This window comes from Uloborus diversus, chromosome 1 (genome assembly GCF_026930045.1).
Source record: "Uloborus diversus isolate 005 chromosome 1, Udiv.v.3.1, whole genome shotgun sequence".
In the NCBI taxonomy this organism is placed as follows: domain Eukaryota; kingdom Metazoa; phylum Arthropoda; class Arachnida; order Araneae; family Uloboridae; genus Uloborus; species Uloborus diversus.
Genome location: NC_072731.1, coordinates 104,684,417 through 104,697,259, shown reverse-complemented (window position 1 = coordinate 104,697,259; position 12,843 = coordinate 104,684,417). Strand labels below are relative to the sequence as shown.

General features: G+C 31.3%; 1 protein-coding gene across 1 annotated transcript in view; it reads left to right on the top strand.

Moving 5' to 3' along the window:
* LOC129217754 (integrin beta-PS-like) overlaps positions 1 to 12,843 on the top strand; it is a 57,752-nt gene that overhangs the window by 18,121 nt on the left and 26,788 nt on the right. The window contains exons 6-8 of the mRNA XM_054852128.1: positions 3,128 to 3,224; positions 8,996 to 9,086; positions 10,808 to 10,894. Coding sequence (XP_054708103.1) covers positions 3,128 to 3,224; positions 8,996 to 9,086; positions 10,808 to 10,894 — 275 coding nt within the window. The remainder of the gene's footprint in view (positions 1 to 3,127; positions 3,225 to 8,995; positions 9,087 to 10,807; positions 10,895 to 12,843) is intronic.

Here is a 12,843-nt window from a genome sequence, read left to right as displayed (position 1 = left end):
AAATATTTCTTCTGTTTTTCTTCGGATTTTTTATTTATCATCATCCTATCGCGATTTATCGAGATTTTAGTTTGTGAAAGGAAAATCGTCTAATCTAGGGCACTACCTTAGCTTCTCAACCTGTCCAAAACCAGATGCCACCATTGTTCTGTGTAGTATATTGTATGCACGTGGGGGGAGAAGGATTAGGCGGTTTCAGCGGATTGCTGGTGATGGGGCAGCAATCTTTAAGCATCTGTTTCTGGTTTGCCTTTTTACTGATAATATCCTGAATTGTGCACAGTGCAATGCCTATTGAGCAAAAATTCAGAGGTATTTTTGGCATCCCTTGCTTTACCCCCCCCCCCTCTCCCACCGCCGAAAAACTGCTTTTGGAATGGAAACTTATTCTACCTCAAATATACTGCCGTAGAAAACTCTTTGGAGACATTTGCCCATTCCTACTGTTGCCCTGAGGCAATTATTTCTTCCATTATTTTTTCAAAGCTAAAAGCACAGGGTAAGTATTTATCTGGTTTAATTTGCAAATTTACACACCAAAATTCAATATTAATCTTTAGATAACAATTATTTGTCATATTTAGTCCCATTCAAAGTATTTTATTTTAAGCATGCATTCGGAAAATTGCAGTTTTGAAGCTTTTTGTTCTCTAAATTTATTTTGAAGTTTGAGATGAATCAATCGAAAACTATCTTTTAAAAGCCTAAATGAATTAAGTTGTTATTTCAAACAAATACCAGCTCATTTATGAACAGAGAATGTTTGTTTAGTTTATGAAAAATTAAGTACTGAAGAAAAATAGTAGTATCATCAAAATTATTTAAATAGTAGTTTATTATTAATCATAGAGTGCTGATCAGCTTAGTTTGACTTTTACTTTTAAGAAAAAAGATCCTTCATAAATTGTAGTGAAGGATTGTAAAATTGATAAAATTACTTGTAATGTATATTTCTAGCCATTAAAGAAAATATTCAAAACTGCTTTGAAAACTGAATTTAGCAGTTATTCATTACTATTTTTATTGCATAACAAATTAATTTGAAGGAAAATTTATAAACTTAAATTAACTCAATGCAAAGTATAAACTATGGGTAATAGCTTTTGAGTCAGAGGAAATCTTGTATGTTTATTAATGAGGTCCGTAATGATCATTTATTATTCACCATTTTGTTTCATTTCCTCTCATTCTGTGTAGTTTTAAAAATGTATTTTAGATTAAATAATTCTTAATATTCAGAGGAAAAATTTATGTTTATTTCCTCATTTTGTGACTTTTTTCTTACAGTTTACATATTTAACAAGTTATGAAGTTTTTTATTTCATTACTTTTAACAATTTTTATTACATTTTTAAGATATTGTATTTTGAGCTTAATTTTAAATGAACCTGGAATTTTATTAAAAACAACCTGGAAAACCTGGAAAAGTCTGGGATTTTTTTTTTTTTTTTTGACCACAAATTTATGAACCCTGATTTTTCACTTTAGTCACATCGTAGCACAAAGATTATATAATAATTTTTCATTTAAATTTCCAATTGGTTCATCCTAAAAAAACTCAATCATCTTAGCCTTGACTTTGCCCCACATTCTCCTATTTGTTTGTTTAGTATTTTTTTTTTCAATGAAATTCACTTGATATATTTTTGTAGTTACTACTTTAACAATAAAAAATGTTTTTTTAAAACTATATTTTTATTTTTAATTAACATCTTAAAAGAATTTAAATAATGCATTTTATGTAAATGTGCAATGAGTTTCAAGTAGGGCAAAAAGAGGAAACCACTAACATTGATAAAGTAAATCAGAGAAATTTGGTGAACTTGATGAGGAGATAGTCAGAGTTTTTTTTTTTTTTTTTCATAGTTCCTGTTGTCACTCTTATGAACTCTGTTATTTTCTTTTATGAAAGAAACTAAAAATATTGTAATGCAAGATTGACAATTTAAAGGAAGTATTTATTATAGCTGAGCATAAATTTAATCATTTGACAATACTGTAGATTAAGCATTTAAGAAAATTTGTTTTTATGCTGAAAATTTTCTATTGAATTACTTGAGTTAATTTTCTGCACAGCGCACTATTATTATAAGCATCTTGTTGTATGACTAGCAATTGTGAGTTTTGTGAAAGATAAGTTTTTCTCTCTCAGTTCACATCTTTTATTCAACCACTTCCATTAGTTGATCTTGGCAAATGCGTAAATTATCAACTTTTTTTTTTTGTCTTGGCTGTTTTTTTTATAGTCCTGACTCATATTTCAGTATAATTCAGCATAATATTTCACTTGAGTAGATATTATAAGTGTAATAAGACTTGACATACTAATGAAATATTTTTATTGTATTAGTAATTTTGCTGTTTTTAAAAGCTTTGTATCCAAAATGAGAATGTGTAAAAGTAGTAAATAAAAGCGAACATTACTTTAAACGGATTTCCCTGATTGATTACTTGATAACCCTATATCATCGAAGCATTTTTTGAGTATCATCAATCATTTTGACCATGTTAATCAATCATATGCTGTTTATTTTGTTCCCGTTTGAAAATTACGCTTTTCTTGAGAAGAAGGTTTAAGCCTTACTTAAGAGAGATGCTTTTCAAGCTTGAAGCTAGTTAATTGCTAACCTTTTTAATAAGTAATGTTTTAAATTATAACATTTACCAAAAAAAAAGGAAAACATTTTACAGTAACATTTAAACTACATGAATAAAACCAAAAGAAAAAACATCTGATAAAAAAAAGTTTAAAAGTTCAGGAAAAACATTAGTTGGTTAAAAAACCAAATATTTAACTGTCATATAAGCAAAATATTAAAGTTTAAAGACATAAAAGTAAGTACAAAATCATTTCCAAATATGCTCCACATGTGCTGAAATAAGGAAACACCTCTGAGAAATGAGCTCGTGTGTGGTTGCAAAAAAAAAAAAAAAAAAACCCCACACATAAACCGTATGCCAACTTTTAGCTTCCTTGCAAAATTTGATTTCCCTCACATATAAAACTTAGAGAGTAGTCTCACATCCATTTGAAGTTTGAGTTTTAACTACTTAGTGCTTTTAATTTGTTATTGGATTTATTTGTACTATTTTATAAGCTAATTGCAGTCCTACTTTTTTCCCACAGCTGAGAGCATGAATAATGTTACCAAAAATTTTCGTCTTGGTTTTGGCTCATTCATTGATAAAGTTGTAATGCCATATGTGGATATGGTGCCTGACAGGTATGTATTAGTTTCTCTTATGGAGCATTTATTTGATAGTATTATGCAAATTCTTGAGAAAATGTTGCGAGTTCATTCACAAAATTTTTACTCAATAATCTAATTATGGGATTTCATCAATGCTATCAAAAACCGTGGATAGACATGGGAATGGTCGGGAAAAAACGAAAATTGTGGAGGAAAAACCTTTTTTTTTTCTTTTTAAATATACAACTTTAATTTACAAAATATCCTAATGTTTAAGATCTCTCTTGAAAATGAGCAATAATTCTACTACACTATTCTTCTTTTGTTCCTCCCTCCTATTACAAATTTTTCATCTTTGTTGTGTGCAGGATCTTTCCAATTTTTCCATCTTTTGTTTGCAGTTATGCTATAGCTTAGGGTGGCCCTTATTTTTCAACTTTGTAAAAAGTTAGCTCCCATCCCCCTATTTTGTTTCAATAAACAAAACAATGAGGTGTGCAAAATATTAGCTCAATCAAAAAAGTCTGAGGGGGACCTCAACAAGCATGAAATTATCGAATTTTCACCGAAAAACAGATTTTTTCAGCTTCTTCCCAAGTTAAAAAGAAGTCTAGCAAATTTGCATTTTTAACTGCCTTAGGTTTGTTACAGATGTTATTGTACTCAAACTGCTTTTTCTGTTCCTTCTACGTCTTTCCTGCTTTTTCTTCTGGCGTCTTTTGGAGCATCAAAGCTTTTTGACCAAGACACCATTCACGACTCATAACTTAATTTTTGCTGCTGAAATTATTTCAACAACAATCTTGTGAAAGTTTCTCTGTCAGTTTTTAGTCGAGTTATTTTTGTCTGTACACATACATTTATGAATGATTTTAACACTAATTAGAAATGTGTTTATTATCTATATTTGTGTTTTCCATAACATGGCATTTGCTTTTGTAAAGTGAATATGAAAAATCACTTCGTGTTTCCCATTTGGATCATGATAGGTAATATATTATTTATATTTTTAAATAAATCCTATTTTTAATCATATGATTAGATTAACATCGAACAGGCAAGCTTTAAACTTCTTTTTTTACAATCTAAAAGTTGTAAATATGACAAAAAAAGAAAGTGCAACATTTGTGATTCAAAAAGTTTGTTTTCCAGCAAAAAGCAAATTCCTACTAGAAGAACCGATCACTGCATTGACAAATTAGTCAAACTCCATGATGAATGGAAACATTTGCCGAATTTTTTTTCTAAAACTTCAGACAAAGAAAAAGAGAGAAGGTATTCATTTGAACAGTTGATGATCTCTTCGTCATTACTCATGCAGATGCTTTGGAAAATGTCAAAAATGAAAGGGACAGGAAATTCTTAATTCTTTATTGCCAAAAAGAACATCCGAGCCCCATGGGTGGTGTTGACCCGAAACTAAAACAAAAGGAAGAAAGAACATTGAAGAAAAAAACAATGGAAGTTACTCAAACGAAACGAACGGTACGACAATTGGTCATAACAACGTGTGATATAGCTTCAAGCAACCCAAGCAGTGATGCTTTTGACGAACAGTGGCAGCTCTTCTTCTGTCATAGATAAGCAATTACCATCAACTGACACAGGAGCAGTGACATTTACGAGTAGACATTACAACTCACACTGAAATGCAAATTACATTGCAAATTTTTACTCCTTGTCTATCTGAAGGTTTTGATAGATGTAAAATCACTGATAGAAATGAAGTTTACACATTGGTAGAAGCATTTGGACGGGATACTGAAGACCTGATCATAAATAAAACTTCTCTACTATGCCTCCGGAAAAAAATGGAGTAGAAAGACTTGCGGAAATTCAATAAAAATTTAACTTAAACGATTGCAAAGAACTAGTGTTACACTGGTTTGGAAAATTGCTCCTAGCACCCGCAGGAGTTGAGAAACTAGATAGATTGGCAATAACAGTAACTTTCCAAGCAAAGGAACAAATGTTGGAAAGTCCCTGAAGTCTCCACATAATCAGGAGAAGAACAAGCTATGGCTGTTTATCTAGCAGTTGAAAGGTGGGGATTAAACAATAATATTCAAGCACTTTGCTGCGATACAACAGCTGTCAATGAAGGTCAAATAAATGGTGCTTCTATCAATCTAGAAAAAATTTTGGATCCTGATCTGTTGTAACTTCCTTGTCATCAGCATATTTTTGAGTTAGTTTCAAAGGGATGTTTTGACTCTCTAATTAGTGCAACTTCTAGTCCAGATGTGGCATTTTTCAAAAGATTTAGAGAAACCTGGACACAACTTGATAACTGGTAGCAATGAAGTACCTGATAATATATACTCAATCATGCTCGGGTTTCTTAATCAACACATTTCAGCTCAGAAACAACAGAGCGATAGTTACCAAGAACTGTTGGAATTAAGTATGATATTTTTTGGTGGGGATTCCAAAGAGTGGTATATTATTTCATAAGCCAGGAGCTGTAAGTCATGCTAGGTGGATGTCAAAATCTATTTATGCACTCAAGATTTACTTATTTCAGGATCAGTTTCATTTATCTTTTTTTTGGTATTAACTGCCACTTTTCTATTTATAGCATATGTATTTAAAATATGTAGACAGTAAAATAGTTTTTCTTGAGACAGTTAGTCTGCGCCGCTGGGTTCAGGAGCCATTGTAATAAAAGTAACAAAATGTCTGACGCCCAATCACTTTTTATGCAACAAATTTAATGAACGGTAGTTATTGTAAAACTGTATCCAGAGCTGTAAGAATTGCTTCAATGGATAAAACATTTGAGTGTGTAAATGTTTTTTTTTTAAAGTAAAATCTCTGGATTATAATTTTTTTTCTGTTCTAATTTTTAGATAGTTTCGTTTTTAGTCATACTGAATTCATTTTTAAATGTGCTGTAAATGGTTTATTAGTTTAAATCTGTGTTTTGTATTTAGTACTGTGCAAGAAGTGTAAAATTTGAGTGTCCTGTTAGCACAAAACCTCATTGTACAAAGGTTCTCGTAAACTAGCCCACCGTATTAGATGGAAACCCTGTTGAAAAAAGCTGTGTTTGTCAGAAAAGAACTACATATAACAGGGGTTCCCAATTTTTTCTGACTCACAGCACCCTTTGACAAATTACAATTTTTTCAAGGCACCCTAATCTATTTCAATTATACACGCATATTGAAAATATGGACAGCTCGCGGAATCCCTCTCCTCTCCTTGCTGCAACCCAGTCTGCCACAGCATCCACTTTGGGACTCCCTGACCTATAACAAAAATAATGAAGTGTTCGGGTGATAAATTAGTGTAGTCTTTTTTTTGGACTGTTGAAAAAACTGATGAACCTAAAACCAATGGAAGCATATCTAACAGTTCCTGTACCAGACTCTGAGACTGCGGCTTCTTCGTCAACCTCCAATTTTCTACAATTGGAATTAATCAGTTGGTGAGTAAATTATCAAGTTCGCGTTATATTTTTGGAATATTTAATTTTTAATTAGATTTTTGCCGCATTTTTCACTATTATTTTAAGTGATGTTTTACTATTATTTTAAGTGATATTTTGCTGCATACAAGATGGATGTTTTGAGTATTATGCAAATATTGAATCAACCAGGGGTTTTGTGATCCAAAATTTCCAAAAACTTGGAGTTGTTGTTTCCGAAAATTTTCGGCTTGCATTTTAAAACTGAAAAATTATTTTAAAGGAAAACTTTTTAAATGATTTTTATCAATGATTTTGATGATTTTTGTAAGCATATTTGAAGAACTTTTATGATTTCAATAATTTTTGTAAGCATGTTTGAAGAACTTTTTTGATTTCAATGGTTTTTGTTTGTATGCGTGAAGAGTTTTTACGGGGGGCTGTTGTTCTTAGAAGAAAATTTTTGTACGTAAGACTACTTTTTGAGCATGACACTCCCTAAAATGAAATTGTGTATCTGTCCCTGAGTTAAAGCTCCCCATCACGATTTTCTATTTATGCATCAACTGATTGATTTATGATAATTGATTCAGAATTGATATTGATTCAGAAATCAGTAAGGCTGCTCTCAAAAAAATTTTGAAACATTTCTGGTTTCATACTAGCTCCCAAAAGTATGGCTCTATCCTTTTTTGATGATAATGTTTCAACCATGATTAAGAGAAACATTGCACATATTATGTTAGAAGCAGGTAAAGATGAAGAACAGGAAGAAACAGAAAACCAACAAAAGAGATACATTTAATAATTTTTCTAAGTTTATTAACAATAAGTTTTCATCTTTTGTAGTACCTGTTGCGAAATATTCCGATTTGTTTTAACAAAGACCCTTCAACTTGGAAATATGACCCTGGTTACATAAGCAGAAAGGAAAAACTTGATAAAATAATTGTTGTGAATGATGCTGCAGAAAGGGGTGTCAAATTAACTCGGGAATACAATAATATTCTCACAAAAGATTAACGTGAAAAACAATGTTTTACAAATCGTTGCTGAAGACCGTAAAAGATAATACTACTACTAAAGGAAGCCTCACTTAGGAAAAAATTTTAAATATTCAGTTGTTCCCACTGTGTTTTGATTCCATAGAAATTGTTTGTCACAATAAAATATATTTATTCTCTGGAAACTGTTGCGTTATTAAAGAAAAATTAAATATTAAAAAAAAAATCATGAGATTTCTAGCTGATCGAGCTTTAAGGGATTTGAGGCACCCTTAGAAAAAAAAATAAAATTTGTCCAAATAAAGGAAAATTTTGCACAGCTTGTTTTTTTTTTTTTTTTTTTTTTGTTCATTGGAACAAAATAAGAGGGTGGGAACAATGAAATTCTTACTTTCGAAAAATACCCTATAGCTAAGGGCCACCCTATTATAGCTACATGAAGTCTCAACTTCAGTTTAGATATTATTTGTTATATACAGGATGTTCCGTTTTAACCTGCAAGACCTTTTTTTTTGAACCGTTAGTCTTAGATGTATACTTAAAGGATATATTTTTACAGGATCAATATTTACAGGATTAAAATATTGAAAGTTTAAAGTGAAAATAAAAATAAGTCAAAAAATACAAAATTTAACTTTTTATACTGGCCCCGGGTCCCGTAACTTGTATTTAGAGAAATAATCTCCATTAAAAAATAATTCCAACAAAAAAAGTTTGAAATTAGTATGCCAATATTCACAATGATATAAAACATGATATGAAACGCAGCATTTTGTGACTTAGACCACTTTTCACTCTGTGTCAATAACACCTTTTGGGGGGGAGGGGGGAATATAGCGGTTAATAAGTGTTTAAAATGGATGTGCACATAGAGTGTAGTTTCTCAAATTGTTGTAGGTTTTATCGTGTGTTTTTGTGTTATCTGGGCATAACATTTGCATTTATTTTTGAATAGCATTGAAAAATATAAATACCTTGTTTTTCTTTGACAGCCTGTCATTCTTCTGAAAGGGCAATAAGTTCCCATCTCATCTGTATGGTCAATTAAAACTTTTAAATGGAATATCTTCTTAAGTTTTGATCGCACAAATGTCAAGTTTTTTGTACCAGTAATAGTTTTTAATGGAGATTATTTCTCTAAATATTAGTTAGGGGACCTGGGGCTAGTATAAAAAGTTAAATTTTGTATTTTATATTTTATTTTTATTTTCATTTCAAACTTTCAATATCTTAACTCTGCATCTGATTTTGAACATTTTTGCAATTGGAAGTATGCATCTAGGACTAACAGTTGCGAAAATAAAGGTCTTGCAGGTTAAAACCCTGTATAAAGCAGCATATTTAGTATTAAATGACACTGAAACTTTTTCTCAACTGCTTCTATCCCAAAGGTTACGTAATCCTTGTCGAGATGTGTACTGCAATTCTCCGTATGGTTTCAGAAATCATTTATCTTTAAATGAAGACGTTACTCAGTTCACAGTAAGTATTTAATCTATAAAAGTTCAAGAAAATAAAACAGTAGTATGCACAAATTTGCAAGAAATTGTTACAGGAAGCCCTCTTTTTGATGCTAAAGTCGTTCATTCATAAGCTCACTTCTTTGGCATTAAAAAAAGGATTCCTCATAACTCTGAAACAAGTGTCTATGGATTCCGGTAAATTTGCTTATTAATGTTGTTTTATTTTCTTTTACTTTTTGCACAAAAGTTTTTATTTTACTCTCATTTAATCTTTGTTTGTTCAAATTAAAACAATATTGTAGTAACCTCAAAACTGGATTTTTTCCCTTCAATACTTAAGCTCTCTATCTGCTGATTGCATTTACAAGTTTTTTGTATTTGCTCTGAAATGTACTCGTACAAAATAATAAAAAGAAGTGGTTGGAAGTAATCAAATTTTTACAAGTATATTTCTAATTTTAATAGCAATAAGTGAACGTAAATGAAACTTGAAAATAATTATTTGTTGCTGAAAAGCTGTTTCTCATAATTATCAGAAGAAACACAATAGGGCAGTGCAATCAATCCCAGAAATATAAAAACATAATAATGCTGTTGTTTTATACTTTTTTTAAAAATCTTAATTATATTTCAGAATGTAACAACACAGAAAATTTCTTTACTGAAGATCTGCAATTTGTATTCAATGATTCTTACTGTGTAATTATTTTTTCTATGCGAACATAGTTTTGGATTTGTGGTGTTTATGATGGATGGATACTCTGGTTTTACACTGAAGAATGAGTGAAAAATTTGGGGGGGGGGGGGGGGGGTTGACCATTAGAAGCTCAATTTTGATGATCTGTTACATTTGGGGGAGGAGGAATACCTCCTAAGTCTCCCTCCTTGCTACAAATATTCATGTTTCTGAAAATGTTAACAGCTAATATACTGCTCCCTTCCCCTCCAAATCAAAATAATGGCTATGAAATTTGAAAATGTTTAATATATAGGGAGGAGAGGAATGGGCAGTTATTTCCACAAACTGGTCACCTTTGGGGAGGTAAAACTGATCTTCCCTAGCTTTAGCTAGTTCCCTGAAAAGCATTCGGGTAGAGCAGGGCGGGGAGTCTCGATGGGTACCTGTTGAGCCGAGCCTGAAGTGGGCTTAATATTTTTTAAATGAGGGGTGAAATATAGGGGCAAACAATATGGAGGGGAGCCCCTTAAAAGGCATTTGTGACGCGTCTGAAAATTTCTGTGCACACCCCTGTTTGGATTCAATTGGTCATTTCACATAAGAATCAACAGTAGTAGTGTCAGAAGCATTTTTCATGCCATACAGTGTATTTGATTAACTTCATCGAGTTTTTTTTAAATAATCAATTTTTTTTATCACATTCTTCAAACTGTTCAATTGCATACATATTTAATCATTAACCTTTAGAAAGTACTATGGCATAGTTTAGTGCAATTAGTGGCCAGCCCCTCTTCTTTCACCATACATTCTCACAGCCTTTTGACATGCATACTGGAGATAGTATTCTATAAGTGGAAATATCCCATTTATAGAAATTCACCTATCACGCGGATCTAAATTTTTTAATACTTTATTTTGATTGCCACTAATACTATTTAATTGTGAAAATTAAAGATAGGTTTAAACAGCCTGTTGGACATAAGAATGAGTTCAATGCTTATTTCATTAGCAAAAAGTATATCCTAATGTTCCTAAGCTTACTGTTTTTCTTCATATTCTAGCAAGAGGTGTCTCGAGCTAATTTGTCTGGCAATTTAGACAATGCTGAAGGTGGTTTTGATGCTATTATGCAAGTCATTGTGTGCAAGGTAAAGTTTCAAACTGTGTATTATGTCTAAATATTGTTATTTTTTAATTTTATTATATGTGTGCTTTGAATACATGACTTTAAAAATATAAATATTCCTGGCATTTTGTTTTTCAAAAATTTATTGAATTTGCATATTGCTGTAAGTGCTGCTTAATGTGACCACAGTTAATGTTGTCATTCGCTCAATGCTATCAGAATCATGAAGTCCTGAAACATTTGTATATTAACATGCGTTAAACAAGTCGGATATTTTAATCAGGGTGTCTTCATTTATTGTGCTATCACTTTTTCAAAAACGGTCAATTTTTTCCTCTTTTTTGTTCTTTTAACAGAAGAATTACTAAGGCAAACCCTAACAAGTAGCTTCCAGGAAAACAAGTTGCCTTCTTATTAGTAGCAGGGTTGTTTAATTTAAACCACGTTGATTTAAACCAAGTGTTTTTTTTTAAAAAACATGTGGTTTTTTCCAAAAAACAGTTTTTAAGAAAAACAATATAATTTTCCCCCAAATGTTTTCTTAAATTTTACATTTCATTGTAAAGAATAAAATCTAATTAATACAAAGTAACTAGCAAAGCTTTATTGATAAATTAGATTTAATAAATTTAGAAATTTATATTTTTTAAGGTAATTCAAGTTTGCTAAATAGTTTTTCTTCTGTTTCTTTTTCTTTTTTTTTTTAATTCAATGCAGCTTTCCTATTAGGAACATAAATATACAAGGCAGACTAACTAAGATTTCTAAAATTATATGGAGAAAAAAATCCATAATCCCTTTGTTTACTTATTCAACTATGATGTTTTTTGTCTTTCGCATTTCAAAATACGCTGGACTCTCTATTCTGAACACTCATGGGACCCAAACAAAAGTGTCCAGATTATGGGGGTGTTCATTATAGAGGGAGACTGTATAATGCATGTACATGTATTCTATTGCGTTAGTGAGCTATGTTCAGTACTTTACCTGGTGAACTATACCAGTAACTGAGGTAGAGGTGTTGAATTTTGGATTGATGGCTAGTGCAATGTCTAATTCAACTCGGTAGGATCTAAACTCTTGCATTTGTTTGTTTCATTTTTAGTTTTAAAAGCTTAACGTAACATTCAACAATAAAATTTACAATACAGCTATCGGTACAATACATGAAAAAAGGTATTTTTAATATGTTTTTGCATTGTGCTTCCTCATGCAAGGTATGTGCTATCAACCAAGGGAAAATGTTTCTGGGCAATTCTCAGCCGTATTTTGCTTAAAGGTAATCATACTTTAAAGGTCTAGAAAACAACTTGGTACAATAGTTGGATTCTTGAAATATAGTTCAGTGGCAGAAACTTCTGGCTCATATTGGTCAGCTGAATGATTTCATGTAATGCAGTAATATCCAGGAAAATAATTCCTCTTCTTCCTCTATCCATTTTCTCCTTATTGCCATTCAATCAGTGATAAAATCGTAAATGTATTTTAGACTTTCCAATTAGATTCATCGGAATTCCCGAGTACCGATTATGAACATGTTCAGCATATAGAGAGGTAATAATTGAAGGGGATTGAAAATAGTGTTCATAATACTGGGGTGTTCATATTATAGGGTGTTCAGAGTACAAGGAGGTAAGCCTATGTTAAGTCTATGATGTTTCGCCAGGACCATAAAAATGTGTTCAGAATATCGGGGTGCTCACATTAGAGAGTGTTCAGATAGAAGGAGTGCACTGTAGTTCAACCCAAACTTCATTTACTACCTAATTTGCTTGATTACTTAAGATTTATTGAGATAGATTATGTACCATTGAAGCAATGCATAGTGTATGTAAATCTTAACGCTAGAATATTTAAATGAAAAGAAAAAGAAAAGAAGTCTAAGAACTCTTAAAGTAGGCATAAAATTGCGCTTATACCTGCACACTTTTTGCATCTCAAATAGGCGATGCAGTCAGAGTAAGAAAAAAA